The sequence below is a fragment of the Mercenaria mercenaria genome, chromosome 16 (genome assembly GCF_021730395.1).
Source record: "Mercenaria mercenaria strain notata chromosome 16, MADL_Memer_1, whole genome shotgun sequence".
Lineage (NCBI taxonomy): Eukaryota > Metazoa > Mollusca > Bivalvia > Venerida > Veneridae > Mercenaria > Mercenaria mercenaria.
This window is the reverse complement of record NC_069376.1, coordinates 16,919,701-16,937,318: the sequence shown is the minus strand read 5'-3', so window position 1 is coordinate 16,937,318 and position 17,618 is coordinate 16,919,701. Positions and strand designations below refer to the sequence as shown.

The window sequence follows — 17,618 nt, the reverse complement described above, 5'->3', positions numbered from 1 at the left end:
TATATAGACCATCATTCAGTATGTATTTATATTAATGTTTTAGATTCCTTTCATTGTAATCTTCTTTTTTTAGCTCATCTGATTTTTTGAAAAAAAATGATGAGTTATTGTCATCACTTGAGCGGTTGTCGGCGTCGGCGTCTGCGTCGGCGTTGCCTGGTTAAGTTTTATGTTTAGGTCAGCTTTTCTCCTAAACTATCAAAGCTATTGCTTTGAAACTTGGAATACTTGTTCACCATCATAAGCTGACCCTGTACAGCAAGAAACATAACTCCATCTTGCTTTTTGCAAGATTTATGGCCCCTTTTGTACTTAGAAAATATCAGATTTCTTGGTTAAGTTTTATGTTTAGGTCAACTTTTCTCCTAAACTATCAAAGCTATTGCTTTGAAACTTAAAATACTTGTTCACCATCATAAGCAGGCCCTGTACATCAAGAAACATAACTCCATCTTGCTTTTTGCAAGATTTATTGCCCCTTTTGGACTTAGAAAATCAGTTTTCTTGGTTAAGTTTTATGTTTAGGTCAGCTTTTATCCTAAACTATCAAAGCTATTGCTTTAAAACTTGCAACACTTGTTCACCATCATAAGTTGACCCTGTACAGCAAGAAACATAACTCCATCCTGCTTTTTGCAAGATTTATGGACCCTTTTGGACTTAGAAAATATCAGATTTCTTGGTTAAGTTTTATGTTTAGGTCAACTTTTTCTCTTAAACTATCAAAGCTATTGCTTTGAAACTTGCAACACTTGTTGACCATCATAAGCTGACCCTGTACAGCAAGCAACATAACTCCATCCTGCTTTTTGCAATAATTATTGCCCCTTTTGGACTTAGAAAATCATTTTCTTGGTTGAGTATTATGTTTAAGTCAACTTTTCTCATAAACTATCAAAGCTATTGCTTTAAAACTTGCAACAGTTTTTCACCATCATAAGTGGACACTGAACATCAAGAAACATAACTCTATCCTGCTTTTTGCAAGAATGATGGCCCTTTTTAGACTTAGAAAATCATGGGTAGGACAATATTTCTATTACACAAAAAAAATCAGATGAGCATCAGCACCCGCAAGGCGGTGCACTTGTTTAAGTGTGCCTTTATTAACCATATTTAATTGCTCACGCTACGAAAGAAAAGCCTTGTTGGGTTAACTGCTTCTTAGTTAAGAAAATATATATTTTTTTTAATTAAGTTGATCAAGTTGCTATCTACCAGTATGTATCTGTTGAAATTTCTTGTATATTATGCTATGTCTTTGCCATATTTGTCTTGTTTCTGTTAATGGCCAAAGGAAAATAACTTGTCAATTTGCTTAATAAAACAAACTGAAAAAAGACCTGCTAAAATCCAATTATATAGGCCTTTTCATGTGTTTAAAGGTGCGACAAACTTGTCTTTGATCATAATTTAATTCAATCACTGGTGTTCTATGTTAGCGATAGAAATGATGTGATAATTCAGTTATCACCTATGTTGAATTTAGTGATATTAACGAGGTGATTGTTCAATCATGGAACTTTATTCAATGATGTGCATTATTGTGACTTTTTTAAAGATGGTTAATCATCTTGTCTCGAAGAATAAGATATCAGTTGATTAAACATTGGCATACCATTCCCATTTTCCTATCAAGGTAAAGTTGTTTTAAACATAAAAATATATTTGATTAATATACTTTGTCTTATGAACTTTATGAATATAATAACTCTTGTATTATTCTTTTCAAAAATTTCATTTAATGTTTAGCTGAAATTCATTTACAAATGCATGTTTGTAACATAATTGTTAGTGAAAAAAATGACAAAAATGTAGTTTTAATGTGACTGACTACCTTTAAAAATTGGATGTAGTTGTGAAATTAATACATTTATATGTTGGCACATAATTTGTCTGAATGTATGCTTAATATATATTGACAAAATAGCTAATAGCGGGTGAGCTCTTTTGTTCATTAAGTAATGTAAAATTGAAAGACATAAAATAAAAAGATATAAAATTAAAAAGAAATGAAAAGAATTTTTTTTAAATATCTGTAACCGTGTCGACCAGGGTTAGGGAATCAAGAAGATTGCCACGGTTTATACATTTATTCGACGAACATCACAAAACATAAAAAGCCTGTATAATACACAAAAACATACATAAGACATAATACAAGACATTCTATACATATTCCATTAATACAAATTACACACGCAAATATAAAAATATCACAGAAATATGGTCCTACAGCAAAGTTAATTACTTAAGAAAAACAAACTTACCAGGATCGTCTGTAGTGCCATTATTTAGATAATAATGAGGTTGTGGTACCCATGTAGATGTAAATAATCATTTTATAGCATAATTATACCAACTACCAAGTTAAGATATGAAACAAGAGGGGTCTCACGACCTTCCTCTCACTACCGAGACCAAGACGTAACTGCGCAGGGACAATGTATTTTTTCGACGGGAAGTTAGGTTTTGGCGGGTTAGTAAAAGGTTAAAAGGGTTCATGCATGTGAAAAAGGTGAACTAAGAAGTATCTCACTCACTCCATTCGCACCATAAACAGGAGATAATTACTGAGCTGTAGTAAACATTGTACTACAGTTAGGCAATATCATAGTTAGGCGATACTACAGATAGGTAACTAATACCAAAGTTCGGTGAATACACATTACAATATCTATGTCATAACTAAAGGTGTTTACCCGTTTTTGGTTTAACAAGAGAAAACTCAGCAGAGTGACAGATTTACCAATATCGTCTAAAATAATTCAAAGCCTTAAAGGCTTTGCAACCCTTGCCTCCAGAGCATAAATATATAAGGTTGGATTGGACCACTGTAGGGGAGGAGGCCAAAAAATATGGCATTATTGGTCAGTGAAAAGTATGGTTTAGTCAGGGAAAAGTCAAGGAATTTCATTTTCTCTACTTTATGACAACCCTGCAATTATCTGGGCTTTAACATGTTTAAATTTGTTGTTTAATGGTAAACCTGATGTTGACCAATATCCAATTCGTGACTATTTTTAATCGAATCAAGTGATTTATCAGTGGTGTATCCAGTACAGTATCCTAGTGGGAATACTATACCTTAGGGGCAGCTTTCATTATGCAATCTTTAAAAGAGTGTTTTTACTGCATTTCAGTTGTGAACAGCCTGTGTCCAACAACTCTGGTCTCCATTAGAAACAATACAACAGAAGCCAAGAAACCAGAAAAGGTAATTTTATTATGAAAAATGTATTTGAGCTGTGCCATGAGAAAACCAACATAGTGGGTTTGCGGCCAGAATGGATCCAGACCAGCCTGCACATTCGCGCAGTCTGGTCAGGATCCATGCTGTTTTAAAGCCTATTGAAATTGGAGAAACTGTTAGCGAACAGCATGGATCCTGATGTGCAGGCTGGCTGGTCTGGATCCATGCTAGTTGCAAACCCACTATGTTGGTTTTCTAATGGCATGGCTCAATTTTTATGTATAGTGATGTATTGCTGAATAGTTTGTTGCCAGTTTAAACAACATGAATCAAGGGGTTAGAGCAAAACTGGTCTATCTGTATAAAGAAATAGAGGCAGATAGAGCAGTTTCGCTATAAGTGCTCAAAATATATTAATTTAATTGAGGTGGTGAGAAATGATTCTTTAATTGTTTTACTGGCGAAAGGTAAACCGTTTCATTTTCTAAACCCTTTCTATCAAAAGGTGTGTGTACTCTTCTGAAATAGTAAATGTTAAATGATCTCAAATTATTTTGCTGACCAGTGAAAGGTAAACCGTTTATTTTCTAAACCCTTCTATCAAAAGGTGTGTGTACTCTTCTGAGTAAATTTATGTTACTGTGAAATCATTTTTATTCACGTAGGACGAATTTTCACGTATTACGTGCTAGAACCGATGCGCGAATTTAAGACCGCGCTATTATTATTTTTTTTTTTTCATTTATAAATTGAAAATGCGCGAATTAAAGCCTGCGCGAAACAGGCCTTTTTTATGTTTGCACGAAATTTCATGCCAGCGAATTTAAATGATTTCACAGTAAACCATCTCAAATTTCTAATTTTTGTATGTTCAATGCTTACTTTGCATAATACACACAAACCTGTATTAAGCTGCCAGCATGGGGCGTGACTAAATCTGGCAGATTAAGCAAGGTTGAAACTAGAACAAAAAAAACGATTTTGATAGGTAGCAGACTGGTTGCGTAAGATTGTTCTGCAAGTTAGTTTGATAAACAAGAACTAATGGCATAACATCACTTGTCCAGATAATGTCAGTGATTTTTTTCCTTCTTTATAAAGTACCCCTAATTGAAAAATGTAATCTTTTTTCCTAATTATCATCCAAACATTCCCCAAATGACCAAATGAAGTTTGCATTTTGATGATGCAGAAGGAAAACTTACTTACATTGACATTCACCATGATTTTTACCATTTAAACAGTTTGTTTGATGCTATTTACATGGAATTAAAGGAAGAAGCAAATGATGTTATTAATAAACTATAAAAATTCCTAATCTGAGTAATAACCCCGCTATTTTTCCCAGTATATCCGGTACTGGACCTTTTCCCAAAAGGGCAAAAAAATCACTGAATGTAGAATAGACTCGGTACACAGAAAGGAAAATCATTTCATGAATGAATGGTAACCTGTGAATAAGTATTTTAAAACAACAGTGTTACTACTCCTCTAAAGAAAAAAATGTTATACTAGTATAACAACTATTGACATTTTACAGAATTTATAGTTAACTTTAAATGCATGGGTCTCTTTAATTATGGGCAGGTATCTCAAAAACAAGCACACAAACCTACGTCATGTCATTTTAATGTGTGTTGTTGCGTTAAATGTTTTATTTAAAGCAGTTTTGTCAGTTCTGTTCAGGGTACTGTGAAATCATTAATTTCCGTGGATTTCGTGGTTGAGTCAATCCACGAAATTAAATCCCAACGAACAAGTAAAATTCCCATTCATTTTATGATCGTAAGTTGAAATCCACGAATTCATATCCCCACGAAATTGCCTTTTTGACTAAAACCACGAAATTTCATGCCCACGAAATTAAATGATTTCACAGTATTTAACAAGTTCATAATATTCATTTAATATAATGATTATGTGTAGATATATCAAGTATCATGCCGTGTCCTTTGTGTGTGAGACCCTTGAAAATCTCCCAGGTCAACTGGAACCCCTGTGTATGTGATAAAAATATTTAATTTAATTTAGTAGATTTGCATTATTATGCTTAAGTATTTTAGTGGAATAATACTCCCACAATATTTCTGCTACAATACAGAATTCATGCATGATTTTTCTCAGTACAGTATAATAACCTGTAAATGTGATGTAATTTATTTCAGACAAAGTTTGGTCCTTTACATGACGATGACAGAATCTTTCAGAATATTTATGGCCGTCATGACTTCAAACTTAAAGCATCTATGCAGAGGGTATGTACTGTTTATTTATTTTCTTACTAGTATGTTGACTCTATTTAATGACTTTTCATGCTGCTGTTACATTGTATTTCATTTACAACAAAAATGTCAAAATAAAGTATTTTTGTATGAGGACTTCTACGTGATGATTTGGTGTATTTGTTCAATTTCAAATCTAATAAAAGATTGTTTGAAAGCCTTGAATGTTACCAAGCAAGAATTAGATCATAGCTGGTTGAGTTTTGTCTCTTCATAAAAGGTCTTGAAAGGTTATGAAAAATGTACCAGGCAGGCTAAAATATACTTCGTTGACACAACACAAACAGTTTATTCACTCAGAATTGGTTGACTGAGATTTAAACAGCATGTCAGATACTTCAGTCAAAGTCTGGTAGGGGGTCTCCAAATTACATGCCCCTCTCCTGAAACCTCACGTGGTTTGATATATGAAAAAACCCAGCTTGCTGGCTTTCAGGAGGTTTGTGGTTCTATCCAGGTGGCTAACTGTTTCTGAAGTAATGCCCAGAGGGTACCTCAAATACCTGGTGCATTTAATGCTGGAAAGTCACCATATTTCTTACTTCTAAGCTGTGAGATGTAAAACTCTGGACCTTTTGTTGCTCTGAAACACATGCAGGTATAAAGCAGCTTTTCTGAAAACTGGGCTTTCAATTTCATTTATTGAAACCTAAACATTTTTTCTGTGATCTGTAGGGTGTGTGGTACAAAACAAAAGAGATTGTGGAGAAAGGTGCTGACTGGATCCTGAAAGAAATTGTCACATCTGGTCTGAGGGGCCGAGGTGGGGCAGGCTTTCCAACTGGCATGAAATGGGGCTTCATGAATAAACCTAGTGATGGAAGGTAAGTAGAATTAACCTAACCATGCTAAATTTCAATAATGGACTGGTCCATCTTCAATTTTAGGCAGTACCATTTATCATTTGAAGGGGTGTTTACTGAAAATTTATTGACTGTATAGCACCAGTGAGACTGCACAGATGTGCAGGCTGGTCTTGGTCTACACTGGACGTAAAGGCAGAATCAGTCGTGTTCAGCAAGGTAAGTAGAATTAAGAGAAGTAATGTTGTAGTAGACTAGGCGTGTGGTGTCAGCCTGGAAGAAATAGGTCAGATCCAATTGGGGTCATTTTACATGTACTTTTTTCAGGAAGCTGGTTCTGGCATGATGTAAGAGAGTGGGGCATATCGGCTTTAAGGTTTAAGCTTTCCTTATGCGCATAATTAAATAAATTGTCATATTGATATATATGATTGTATGCTAAACTTAGATATGGTACATGGGTAACTTACGACAGCTTTACTTGGAAATGACTATTCGAACTATTGAGTGTTTGTATGTAAGGTTGGCATCTCAGTAGCGTGTTTAATAAAAGGGGCCTCCATGGCCGAGTGGTTAGAGTCGTGGACTTCAAACCATTTGCCCCTCATCGATGTGGGTTCGAAACCTCATTTGGGGCGTAGAATTCTTCACGTGAGGAAGCCATCCAGCTGGCTTACGGAAGGTCGGTGGTTCTACCCCGGTGCCCGCTCGTGATGAAATATGCACAGAGGGGCACCTGGGGTCTTCCTCCACCATTAAAGCTGGAAAGTCGCCATATGACCTTAAAATTGTGTCGGTGCGACAATAAACCCAACAAAATAAATAAATAAATTGATAATTGAAACTTTTCTTGTTTACTGTGATGTTATTATATACGGTGAACAGGTGCACAACTATTTGGCATATCCCTTTTCCAATAGCAATTTTTGTTCTGATTTTTGTACGTAGGCTGGTATCTCAGTCACCACTTACAGGAATGGATTGAAACTTCACATTAATGTTTACTGGGATGATTTGACATGTATGTGAAGGAAGCACTTTATATTTCATAATACAGGTACCATATCTGTTTTAACTAATTTTTTATCACACTTCAGGCCGAAGTACTTGTGTGTGAATGCTGATGAAAGTGAACCAGGAACTTGTAAGGACAGGGAAATTATGAGGCATGACCCACACACTTTACTGGAGGGATGTTTAGTGGCTGGGGCTGCCATGGGGGCTAGAGCTGGTATGTATTGTTTTAGTAAGACAAGGAACTCATTTATTGACTACTTCCAATAATCAGATATTTAGATGACATTGTGGTTGTGATTTCTTTTCTGTTTTAAAAAGAAATAATTGAGCCGCACCATGAGTAAACCAACATAGTGTGTTTGCGACCAGCATGGATCCAGACCACCCTGCGTCAGGATCCATGCTGTTCGCTGGCTGTTTCTCTAATTGCAATAGGCTTTGAAAGCGAACAGCATGGATCCTGACCAGACTGCGCAGATGCGCAGGCTGGTCTGGATCCATGGTGGTCGCAAACGGACTAAGTTGGTTTTCTCATGGCGTGGCTCAGTTATGTTTGGCTTGGCAGTTTGCTTCAGTAGGCTTAAGAATAAACTTGTACGTAATATCTTCACTGCTAACTTTGTGAAAACCAACACAGTAAAGTCAGCAATGATGTGCTGCCACTTTCACGACATACCTGGAAAATATAAGTAAATTGAGGATATTTGTTTGTTTCAGTGTAAGATCAAAAAAGTTCAATTCTTCTACTACTTTTATCTTTAGTACGTAGTGCAGACATCTTAATGTTTTTGTAGATATTTGTGTTATTCTTTATATTTTTGGCTTGGTTTGTATGAAAGAATTTCTGATTTGGTGGTGAACTAAAATTCAGATTTTTTTGCCTTTAGTAAGTTACTTTATGAAAACTGACAAATAAAAATCCCACTGTATGAAATAGGAAAAATTTCACATATACTGGTAATCTACCATTCTATTTCTATAAACCACTGGAAGATATGAAATAAATTATATATAAACACCATTCTGTGAGGACTTGTAATATTGATGGTATTTTATTTCCAATTTCAGCATATATCTATATTAGAGGAGAATTCTATAATGAGGCATCCACTTTACAGATTGCAGTGAAAGAGGTAATTATATACTATTTAGATAGTAGGGTTTTATCATGTCTGATTTTTGAAAAGAAAATACGAAGTACTGTTGTCCCTTAACCTCCGGCATGTGTTACCTGTTTATAAAGCAATGACTCCGACTTTGTAGAAAATTCTTGTTTAGGTCCACGTTGCTTGAATACTATAAGAGCTATAGCTTGGAACTTAGTACACTTGTTATTATCAGAAGGTTAGTAAGTAGGTCAAGAAACATAACTCTCTTGTGCATTTAATCAGAATTATGGTCCTTGTTACCTTAGAAAATAGGTATTTCATACGGTGTATTTTTAGTTTCTGCTTTTCTTGAACACTATAGCTTTTGAACATTATACATATATTCATCATCAGCATGTAAGTAAGAAGGCCAAGAACCATAACTCTTTTCTTGCATATTGAGTTATATTAAACAGTTACATAATTAAGAGTATTTGGCATCAACAGGTGGTACTCTTACAGTAGAGTGGGGGATGAAATCTGGCCATATTTTCCCCACTAAAAAGTATATATTCCAACCAACAAATATAAATAGTATGTAAACTTGTACAACATTTGAAATGGGACAAAACAATTTAAACCATTTTTTTAGCTCACCTGTCACAAAGTGACAAGGTGAGCTTTTGTGATCGCGCGGTGTCCGTCGTCTGTGCGTCCGTCCGTCCGTGCGTAAACTTTTCCTTGTGACATCTCTAGAGGTCACATTTTTCATGGGATCTTTAAGAAAATGGGTCAGAATGTTCATCTTGGTAAATTCTAGGTCAAGTTCGAAACTGGGTCACGTGCCTTCAAAAACTAGGTCAGTAGGTCTAAAAATAGAAAAACCTTGTGACCTCTCTAGAGGCCATAATTTTCAATAGATCTTCATGAAAATTGGTCAGAATGTTCACCTTGATGATATCTAGGTCAAGTTCAAAACTGGGTCACATGCGGTCAAAGACTAGGTCAGTAGGTCTAAAAATAGAAAAACCTTGTGACCTCTCTAGAGGCCATATATTTCACAAAATCTTCATGAAAATTGGTCAGAATGTTCAACTTAATGATATCTAGGTCAAGTTCGAAACTGGGTCATGTGCCTTCAAAAACTAGGTCAGGAGGTCTAAAAATAGAAAAACCTTGTGACCTTTCTAGAGGCCATATATTTCACAAGATCTTCATGAAAATTGGTCAGAACGTTCACCTTGATGATATCTAGATCAAGTTCGAAACTGGGTCACGTGCCGTCAAAAACTAGGTCAGTAGGTCAAATAATAGAAAAACCTTGTGACCTTTCTAAAGGCCATATTTTTCATGGGATCTGTATGAAAGTTGGTCTGAATGTTCATCTTGATGATATCTAGGTCAAGTTTGAAACTGGGTCACATGCGGTCAAAAACTAGGTCAGTAGGTCTAAAATTAGAAAAACCTTGTGACCTCTCTAGAGGCCATATATTTCATGAAATCTTCATGAAAATTGGTCAGAATGTTCACCTTGATGGTATCTAAGTCAAGTTTGAGAGTGGGTCACGTGCCTTCAAAAACTAGGTCAGTAAGTCAAATAATAGAAAAACCTTGTGACCTCTCTAGAGGTCATATTTTCCATGGGATCTGTATGAAAGTTGGTCTGAATTTTCATCTTGATGATATCTAGGTCAAGTTCGAAAGTGGGTCACGTGCCTTCAAAAACTAGGTCAGTAGGTCAAATAATAGAAAAACCTTGTGACCTCTCTAAAGGCCATATTTTTCAATGGATCTTCATGAAAGTTGGTCTGAATGTTCATCTTGATGATATCTAGGTCAAGTTCGAAACAGGGTCATGTGCGGTCAAAAACTAGGTCAGTAGGTCTAAAAATAGAAAAACCTTGTGACCTCTCTAGAAGCCATACTTATGAATGGATCTCCATAAAAATTGGTCAGAATGTTCATCTTGATGATATCTAGGTCATTTTCGAAAGTGGGTCACGTGCCTTTAAAAAGTAGGTCAGTAGGTCAAATAATGAAAAAACGTTGTGACCTCTCTAGAGGCCATATTTTTCATGGGATCTGTATGAAAGTTGGTCTGAATGTTTATCTTGATGATATCTAGATTAAGTTTGAAACTGGGTCAACTGCGATCAAAAACTAGGTCAGTAGGTCTTGTAATAGAAAAACCTTGTCACCTCTCTAGAGGCCATACCCTTGAATGGATCTTCATGAAAATTGGTCAGAATGTTCACCTTGATGATATCTAGGTCAAGTTTGAAACTGGGTCTCGTGCCTTAAAAAACTAGGTATATAGGTCAAATAATAGAAAAACCTTGTGACCTCTCTAGAGACCATATTTTTCAATGGATCTTCATGAAAATTGGTCAGAATTTTTATCTTGATAATATCTAGGTCAAGTTCCAAACTGGGTCACATGAGCTCAAAAACTAGGTCACTATGTCAAATAATAGAAAAAACGACGTCATACTCAAAACTGGATCATGTGGGAAGAGGTGAGCGATTCAGGACCATCATGGTCCTCTTGTCTTGAAATACTTATCAAAAAATGATTACGTATTTGAGACTTCCCCCATATTAATTCCCCATATTAATCTTTGTAACATTTTTCTTCAGAATAAGTATATCTTATTGTACTTAAACTGCAGTTTCATGCACTAGTCATTTCGTTTCGTTACCTTTTAGATTTCATTTATTCTGTATATTTTTGATGTTTTTGTTTTAGGCCTATGACAATGGTTTGATAGGAAAAAATGCCTGTGGGACTGGGTATGACTTTGACATTTATGTTCATCGTGGAGCTGGTGCCTACATCTGTGGAGAAGAAACAGTAAGATTTATCTTTATGTAAATTATTTCTTGGTTGTATTGCTTTGACATTTGTGATCACTGCATAGCTTGTGCTAACATCTTTGTAAAGAAAACTGAAATTTGTCTTCGTGTTAACTATTTGAGCTGTGCCATGAGAAAACCAACATAGTGAGTTTGCGACCAGCATGGATCCAGACCAGCCTGCGCATTCGTGCAGTCTGGTCAGGATCCATGCTGGTCGCTAATGGTTTCTCTAATAACAACAGTTTTTGAAAGCAAACAGCATGGATCCTGACCAGACTGTGCGGATGCGCAGGCTGTTCTTGATCCATGCTGGTCGCAAACCCACTATGTTGGTTTTCTCATGGCACGGCTCATTTGTCTCTTATATAATTACTAGAGTTCATTGAAAATAGCCTGTTCTGCCTAACAAGCATAATTTGCTTTTCATTTGAATGCTACAATGCTTTGTGATTGGTGTTTATTCATAGGGTGATATTTATACTGTTGCCTAGTACTAATGGTTGATAGTCATTTCTAAATATTGTAGAGAAGAAAAAAAATGAAATGTGAATTATTTCAAAGGCATAAGTTAACACTGTAAGAGCTTAATTTGAAATATAATCTAACAAAGTGATGATAACCTTGATCACAGTTTGACAGATTTTTTTTTTTGGAAAACTATACTCCGAGATACTTTTATTGTGTTAAATACTGACTGATTTTGACAAGATTTTCAATAGTCCTTGTGTTTGAATATTTCTTATTGATGGTGAACTTGTTTTCAGGAGAATAAAGAGCTTAACTGATTAAAATACAAATGGGCAAGTTTATTAAGTAATATTTACATTCGCCCTATTCTTTTCCATTGAAAATTATAATGTTCATTTCGTATGAACAGCAAAAGGAAAGGCACGAAATTTACGTCATTGCTGCTTAGTGATAACCGACCGCTGTTTTGACGACGTCTGTGTATAGTCAGGGAGAACGTTCCCTAGTTGATGTCGTAGTTATTCTGTGTGTTGAACAGAATGGCAGGGAAGCTGATTTTAATGTTAAACGCCACAAAATATGTGCAATTTATAATATTATCTTGTTTACAAATGGAAAGGAAATATAATGTTAATATAAGAACTGAAACTATTTTTTTTGGTGCTCATGCGAAATGAACAGCAGAATAGGATCGGCAAATTAAACATGAATTGCGCTAGTGGTTCATGGATTTGCTGATACTATTCTGTTGTTTATTTCACATGAACACCGAAAAAAATAATTTCATTTCTTAAATGTTATCATACCAACTAGTATTTGTCCATACTTTATCTTTTCTATAAAAAATGAGAAATGGTATACTAAATTATTGAAAGCTCTTACATTACAGTTGAGAAAGATTTTTTTATGAACTTGGTGTATTTTTGAAAAATAGTTCAGAGAAAAACGTTTTCATTTGTTTGTTTGGTTTTTATTTATTTTGTTTTTTTTTCCAAATTTCAGTTACATTTTTGTACTATTAAATTAAAATGTTCATGGTGCATAATTTCAGGCCTTAATAGAATCTCTAGAAGGAAAGCAAGGAAAACCGAGACTTAAGCCACCATTTCCTGCTGAAGTTGGACTGTTTGGTTGTCCGTCTACTGTTGCAAATGTTGAAACAGTGGCTGTGGCTCCAGTAAGTATACCTTTTACTTCTTGATTAACTGTTAGCAGTAGTATGAACTTTTGGGTGGAGATGGGAGGAGGGGTGGCAGGAGAAAATGCATGATTTCTCTGTATGTGTTAGCTTGTTGGATCCTTACCTTGAGAGGATTTATGGCTTGACTTCCAGGCTCAAATTCAAGGAATAGGTAGACCTGTTGCAATTGCACATTTGTCTGCATCGGCATCCTGATTTGGTTATTTGAAGTTTTTGTATGTACGCTGGTATCTCAGTACTCACCAATGGGAATAGATTGAAACCACACACACTGGTCCACTATGGTGATCTGACATGCATTGCACATGTTCCATAACTCTGTTTTGCATGTATACAAAATTACTCCCCTTTCTTGGACTTAAGTGTTCATAAAGTTTACTGTCTTTAGTAACAATTCTGTTGAATAGCTGTTGATGTCCTCTGACAGCTCTTGTTTAACTTAAGACCTAGTTCTGAGAAGGTTTTAGCATGTTCTGAACATGAATCAGAAATGAACACTGATTTTTTTGGAGTCTATCAAAATATACAATTAGATAGTTCAGTAAAATAAAGGACTAATTGTTGATTTATCGTGATAAGCATAAGACATATATCACTTACAGAAAAATCAGGTCCAGCAGGAATTACTGCATGTAAAAAATGTATCTAGTATACATGTATAAGCTGAGCGTAATATTGGGACTGTATGTATTTATTTCAGGCTATATGTAGAAGGGGAGGAGACTGGTTTGCTTCATTTGGACGTGAAAGAAACAGAGGAACAAAGGTAATATAGACTGGTACTCTGTCCCTTTTTAAATTCTTTACTCTTACGCTATAAAAAGTGTATTAGCCGACGTGCTAAAATTTTTGTAAGTATTTAAAAATGCATTTATCTTAGCTTTGAGTTAAAAGCAACTTAACATGTGACAGTCAAAGCAATATTCATAATTGAGCCGCACCATGAGAAAACCAACATTGTACGTTTGCGATCAGCATGGATCCAGACCTGCCTGCGCATCCGCGCAGTCTGGTCAGAATCCATGCTGTTCACTTACGGTTTCTCTAATTGCAATAGGCTTTGAAAGCAAACAGCATTGATCCTGGCCAGCCTGCACGGATGCGCAGGCTGGTCTGGATCCATGCTGGTCGCAAACGCACTATGTTGGTTTTCTGATGGTGCGGACCATATCTTGATGATTAAGCTAAATTAACAGAATTTGTATGAACTAAAGTATACTTACAAAAGTTAACATTTAATCGGCATTTGAAATGCATGTTAAAATTTGTGTGTATATACTTTGCAGTTGTTCAATATATCTGGACAAGTAAACAACCCATGTACTGTAGAGGAGGAGATGTCTATTCCACTACGAGAGCTGATAGAGCGCCATTCTGGTGGTGTTATCGGAGGCTGGGATAATCTGTTAGCCGTTATCCCTGGAGGATCCTCAACACCTCTTATACCTAAATCGTAAGTGGATTCTCCACTTTTCATTTTCTTCTTTGAAGTGTTACGATTAATAATCTACCAGTTTATAAATAAGGAGATGGAATGATTATTAAGATCTATAAAATTATTTCTCTGAGCTGTTTTTGATGAGCTCTCTCATGTATTCTTTGAAGTACTAAACTGTTAGATCACAGGAGCACAACCAGCTCAGGAGGAACTATTGTGATATCTCTCCGTCCATTTCAGTGTATGTTATTATGTATTGATGGATTTTGTTGCCCTGATCTATAAGTATTTCAGTGTATGTGATGATGTATGGATGGATTTTGGTGCTCTGATCTATATTTCAGTGTATGTGATAATGTATTGATGGATTTTGATGCCCTGATCTATATTTCAGTGTATGTGATAATGTATTGATGGATTTTGATGCCCTGATCTATATTTCAGTGTATGTGATGATGTATTAATGGATTTTGATGCCCTGATTGAAGCTCAGACTGGTTTAGGAACAGCTGCTATCACTGTTATCAACAAACAGTCGGATGTTATCAGATCTATAGCAAGACTGGCTCATTTTTACAAACATGAAAGCTGTGGACAGGTAGATGTTTCTCAGTTTAAAAGTAATAACAGAGTAAGAAGTTTTTTTTAAAAAGTACATACTGGCATCAGGGAAAAAAAAACACTACATGTTATTGGGAGTGTACGACACTTCGCCGAAAGACACCTCGTCGAATACGACACTTTGCCGAACTTGACACTGTCGAATCCGACTCTTTGCCATATACGACACATAGTCGAAGTTACATACTCGTCGAATTTGGTAGAAAGTTGGTCTAAAAAAATCGGAATAGGAGTACTTACAATATTGAACGAGAAAAGAAAGCGGAAACACTTTTATTAAACCGTGCTTGATTTATAACAAAATCGATCAGGTAGATTAATCGAGTTACAGTCTCTTTACAGTCTCTTTATTCAGTATCTTATGTTATATGCTATTCCTCTCAGAAATTCTTCAGACGATCGTTTCCCAAAGTCCTGTACCACTCTCTGTACCTTCTCGTTCATCTTTTTGATCTGAAATGTAAGTATGAAAGATTCAGATTCAGTTTCCAGACATTTAGTTATAAATTTAAATTATAAGTTTATTTATAAATGTTTCCAAATTATTTCCAACTTATTATCATGTGAATTTAACATACCTTTGGTCTCGCTTCCTGGGGAGCTCCGCCACCTATCAGCTGCTGAATAATCATTTCCGTTCTAGCGTGTTCCCCTTGCAGTTTATCAATAAACTCGAATATGTTTGGATGGTGCTTGTCCACTATTGACTTGAATCTCCGATGCCAGCCTTCCAAATGGTTGCTGAAAATATTCAGGCTTTTCCTCCATTACTTGTTTGCTTTTACACTTTACACTTTACAATAACATACCATAACAAATATACTGAAACTAAAATTATAATTATACTTACCCATAGGCTTCTCCAGTTGAATTCAAAAGAACTTTGTTCACCAAATAACACGTTTCTAATCAATTATGGTTATTTACGCACTGAGTAAACAGTAAACGTAAGCCGATAATACAGTCAATTTTCATCATAAAGACCTTTGTCAGAGGTAACAATTTCGACCAAGTGTTGTACTTTATATGAAAATTAGACCAAGTGTTGATTCGGCTAAGTGTCGGATCCGACCATGTTTCATCTTCGGCGAAGTGTCATATTCGACCAAGTGTCTTTCGACGAAGTGTCGTGCACCAGTTATACCCTATCGCTAGGTATTCTATAACAACCTAGAATGAATGAAAAAATGCACCAGCTCTTGTTAATCACGCTTTTCTCACCCAAAACAGAGTTCAGTAAATGGGTACTATGCATACTGAACAAGTGGTAATTAATTTTGCATCATGCACCAGTCACATTACCTCAATATTTCATATGGCAGAGACACTTTGTCAGCATTACAGAAAAACTTTGATGAACTCCCATAATTAAGTTCCGACCAAGATGACACAATGATTCTGCATGGCTGATATGGATATGTATGTCAGTCATCATTTAACAACATGTGTATACTAGATTGTGTATATGCAACATAGATGTGCAATGTGCATTGTATAAACAACACAAATGTGTACCACTGTATCATTTCAAATTCAAAATCATTTCTAAGATGACTTTCATTTATCATTTCTAATTTATCGTGTAACTGTGAATTTTTTACATTTTGTTTCTATTTGTTGTCATTTCGCCTAACTTGTGCACACGACCATGTCGTATTGACAGGAAGCTTACTCCATAAGTTCATCTTTGTTTTTTCTGTAACATTGACAAAAGCATAAAGTATATAGAGTGTCTCTGTGATATGAAATATTGAGACAGTTAGACTAGTGCACGATTAAACTTATGCACTTGTTCAATATGTACGGTACCCATTTACCGAACTGAGCATTTCAGGCAAGACATGCGCGATGGAAATGGGTAAGTATATTTTCTCATTCATGACCATGATTCTTATAGTGTACATAGTGGTAGTGTATAACATGTACAGTGGCATTTTCTTTCTGGTCTGGTGCCAGTGCCCACCACCATATTACAGTGTAATACAAGGTCAAACATTATAAGAGGAGAGTTGGTCTAGTCGATAAAGTGTCAGCCACTTAATCCAGGGGTCTTGGGTTCAAGCATACATGTAACATGTTAATTCATAATAATTTGTTATTGAGGGTAGAAGTGTGAGAAGTTGTTTTCATGTGTTCTGGACATTAGAGTGTTTTTTGGATATATCTGTGTATAGTTTCTATTAAAAAATATATCTAAAGAATAGTGAATGTATGGACTATGTGATGAGAAAATCTATTTTGATGCAAGTGTCTTATTAAATGAGAAATTACCAATTTTCTGAAGAACAATAGAGAATAATAGATATAATAGACTGCTATTGGAAAAATGTTCACTAACAATTCAAGTGTACCAACTAATCCATCAATTATGTTTCATTGTGTTCCATTGTGTATGGATTAATGTGAAATTTTAGGACACCTAGAGGGCATAGAATATATGGTAATCAAAAACTGTCAAACTTAGTTATGGGAATAGATATCTCTTTGTATCGAGCAAGGATTGGGTTCTTTGGAGGTGGTCGTCATCATGCTTATAAAAATAGTCGTAAACATTTACAGAAATATGTATACAATCCTTACACCAAATCATCAGACATTTATGTGCGAGTTTTTTCTTCTTGTATTGTGATCTTGGTATCACTGCTAGGGTA

General features: G+C 35.4%; 2 protein-coding genes across 2 annotated transcripts in view; one reads left to right on the top strand and one right to left on the bottom strand.

The window, feature by feature from the left end:
* Window positions 1-17,618, bottom strand: part of LOC123540439 (phosducin-like protein 3) — a 478,889-nt gene that overhangs the window by 319,498 nt on the left and 141,773 nt on the right. The window lies entirely within an intron of this gene.
* LOC123540231 (NADH dehydrogenase [ubiquinone] flavoprotein 1, mitochondrial-like) overlaps window positions 1-17,618 on the top strand; it is a 32,656-nt gene that overhangs the window by 6,289 nt on the left and 8,749 nt on the right. Inside the window, exons 2-11 of the mRNA XM_045325068.2 lie at window positions 3,144-3,217; window positions 5,359-5,448; window positions 6,151-6,299; window positions 7,376-7,509; window positions 8,364-8,428; window positions 11,130-11,234; window positions 12,759-12,884; window positions 13,609-13,674; window positions 14,195-14,361; window positions 14,791-14,944. Of these exons, the coding sequence (XP_045181003.2) occupies window positions 3,144-3,217; window positions 5,359-5,448; window positions 6,151-6,299; window positions 7,376-7,509; window positions 8,364-8,428; window positions 11,130-11,234; window positions 12,759-12,884; window positions 13,609-13,674; window positions 14,195-14,361; window positions 14,791-14,944 (1,130 nt within the window). The remainder of the gene's footprint in view (window positions 1-3,143; window positions 3,218-5,358; window positions 5,449-6,150; window positions 6,300-7,375; window positions 7,510-8,363; window positions 8,429-11,129; window positions 11,235-12,758; window positions 12,885-13,608; window positions 13,675-14,194; window positions 14,362-14,790; window positions 14,945-17,618) is intronic.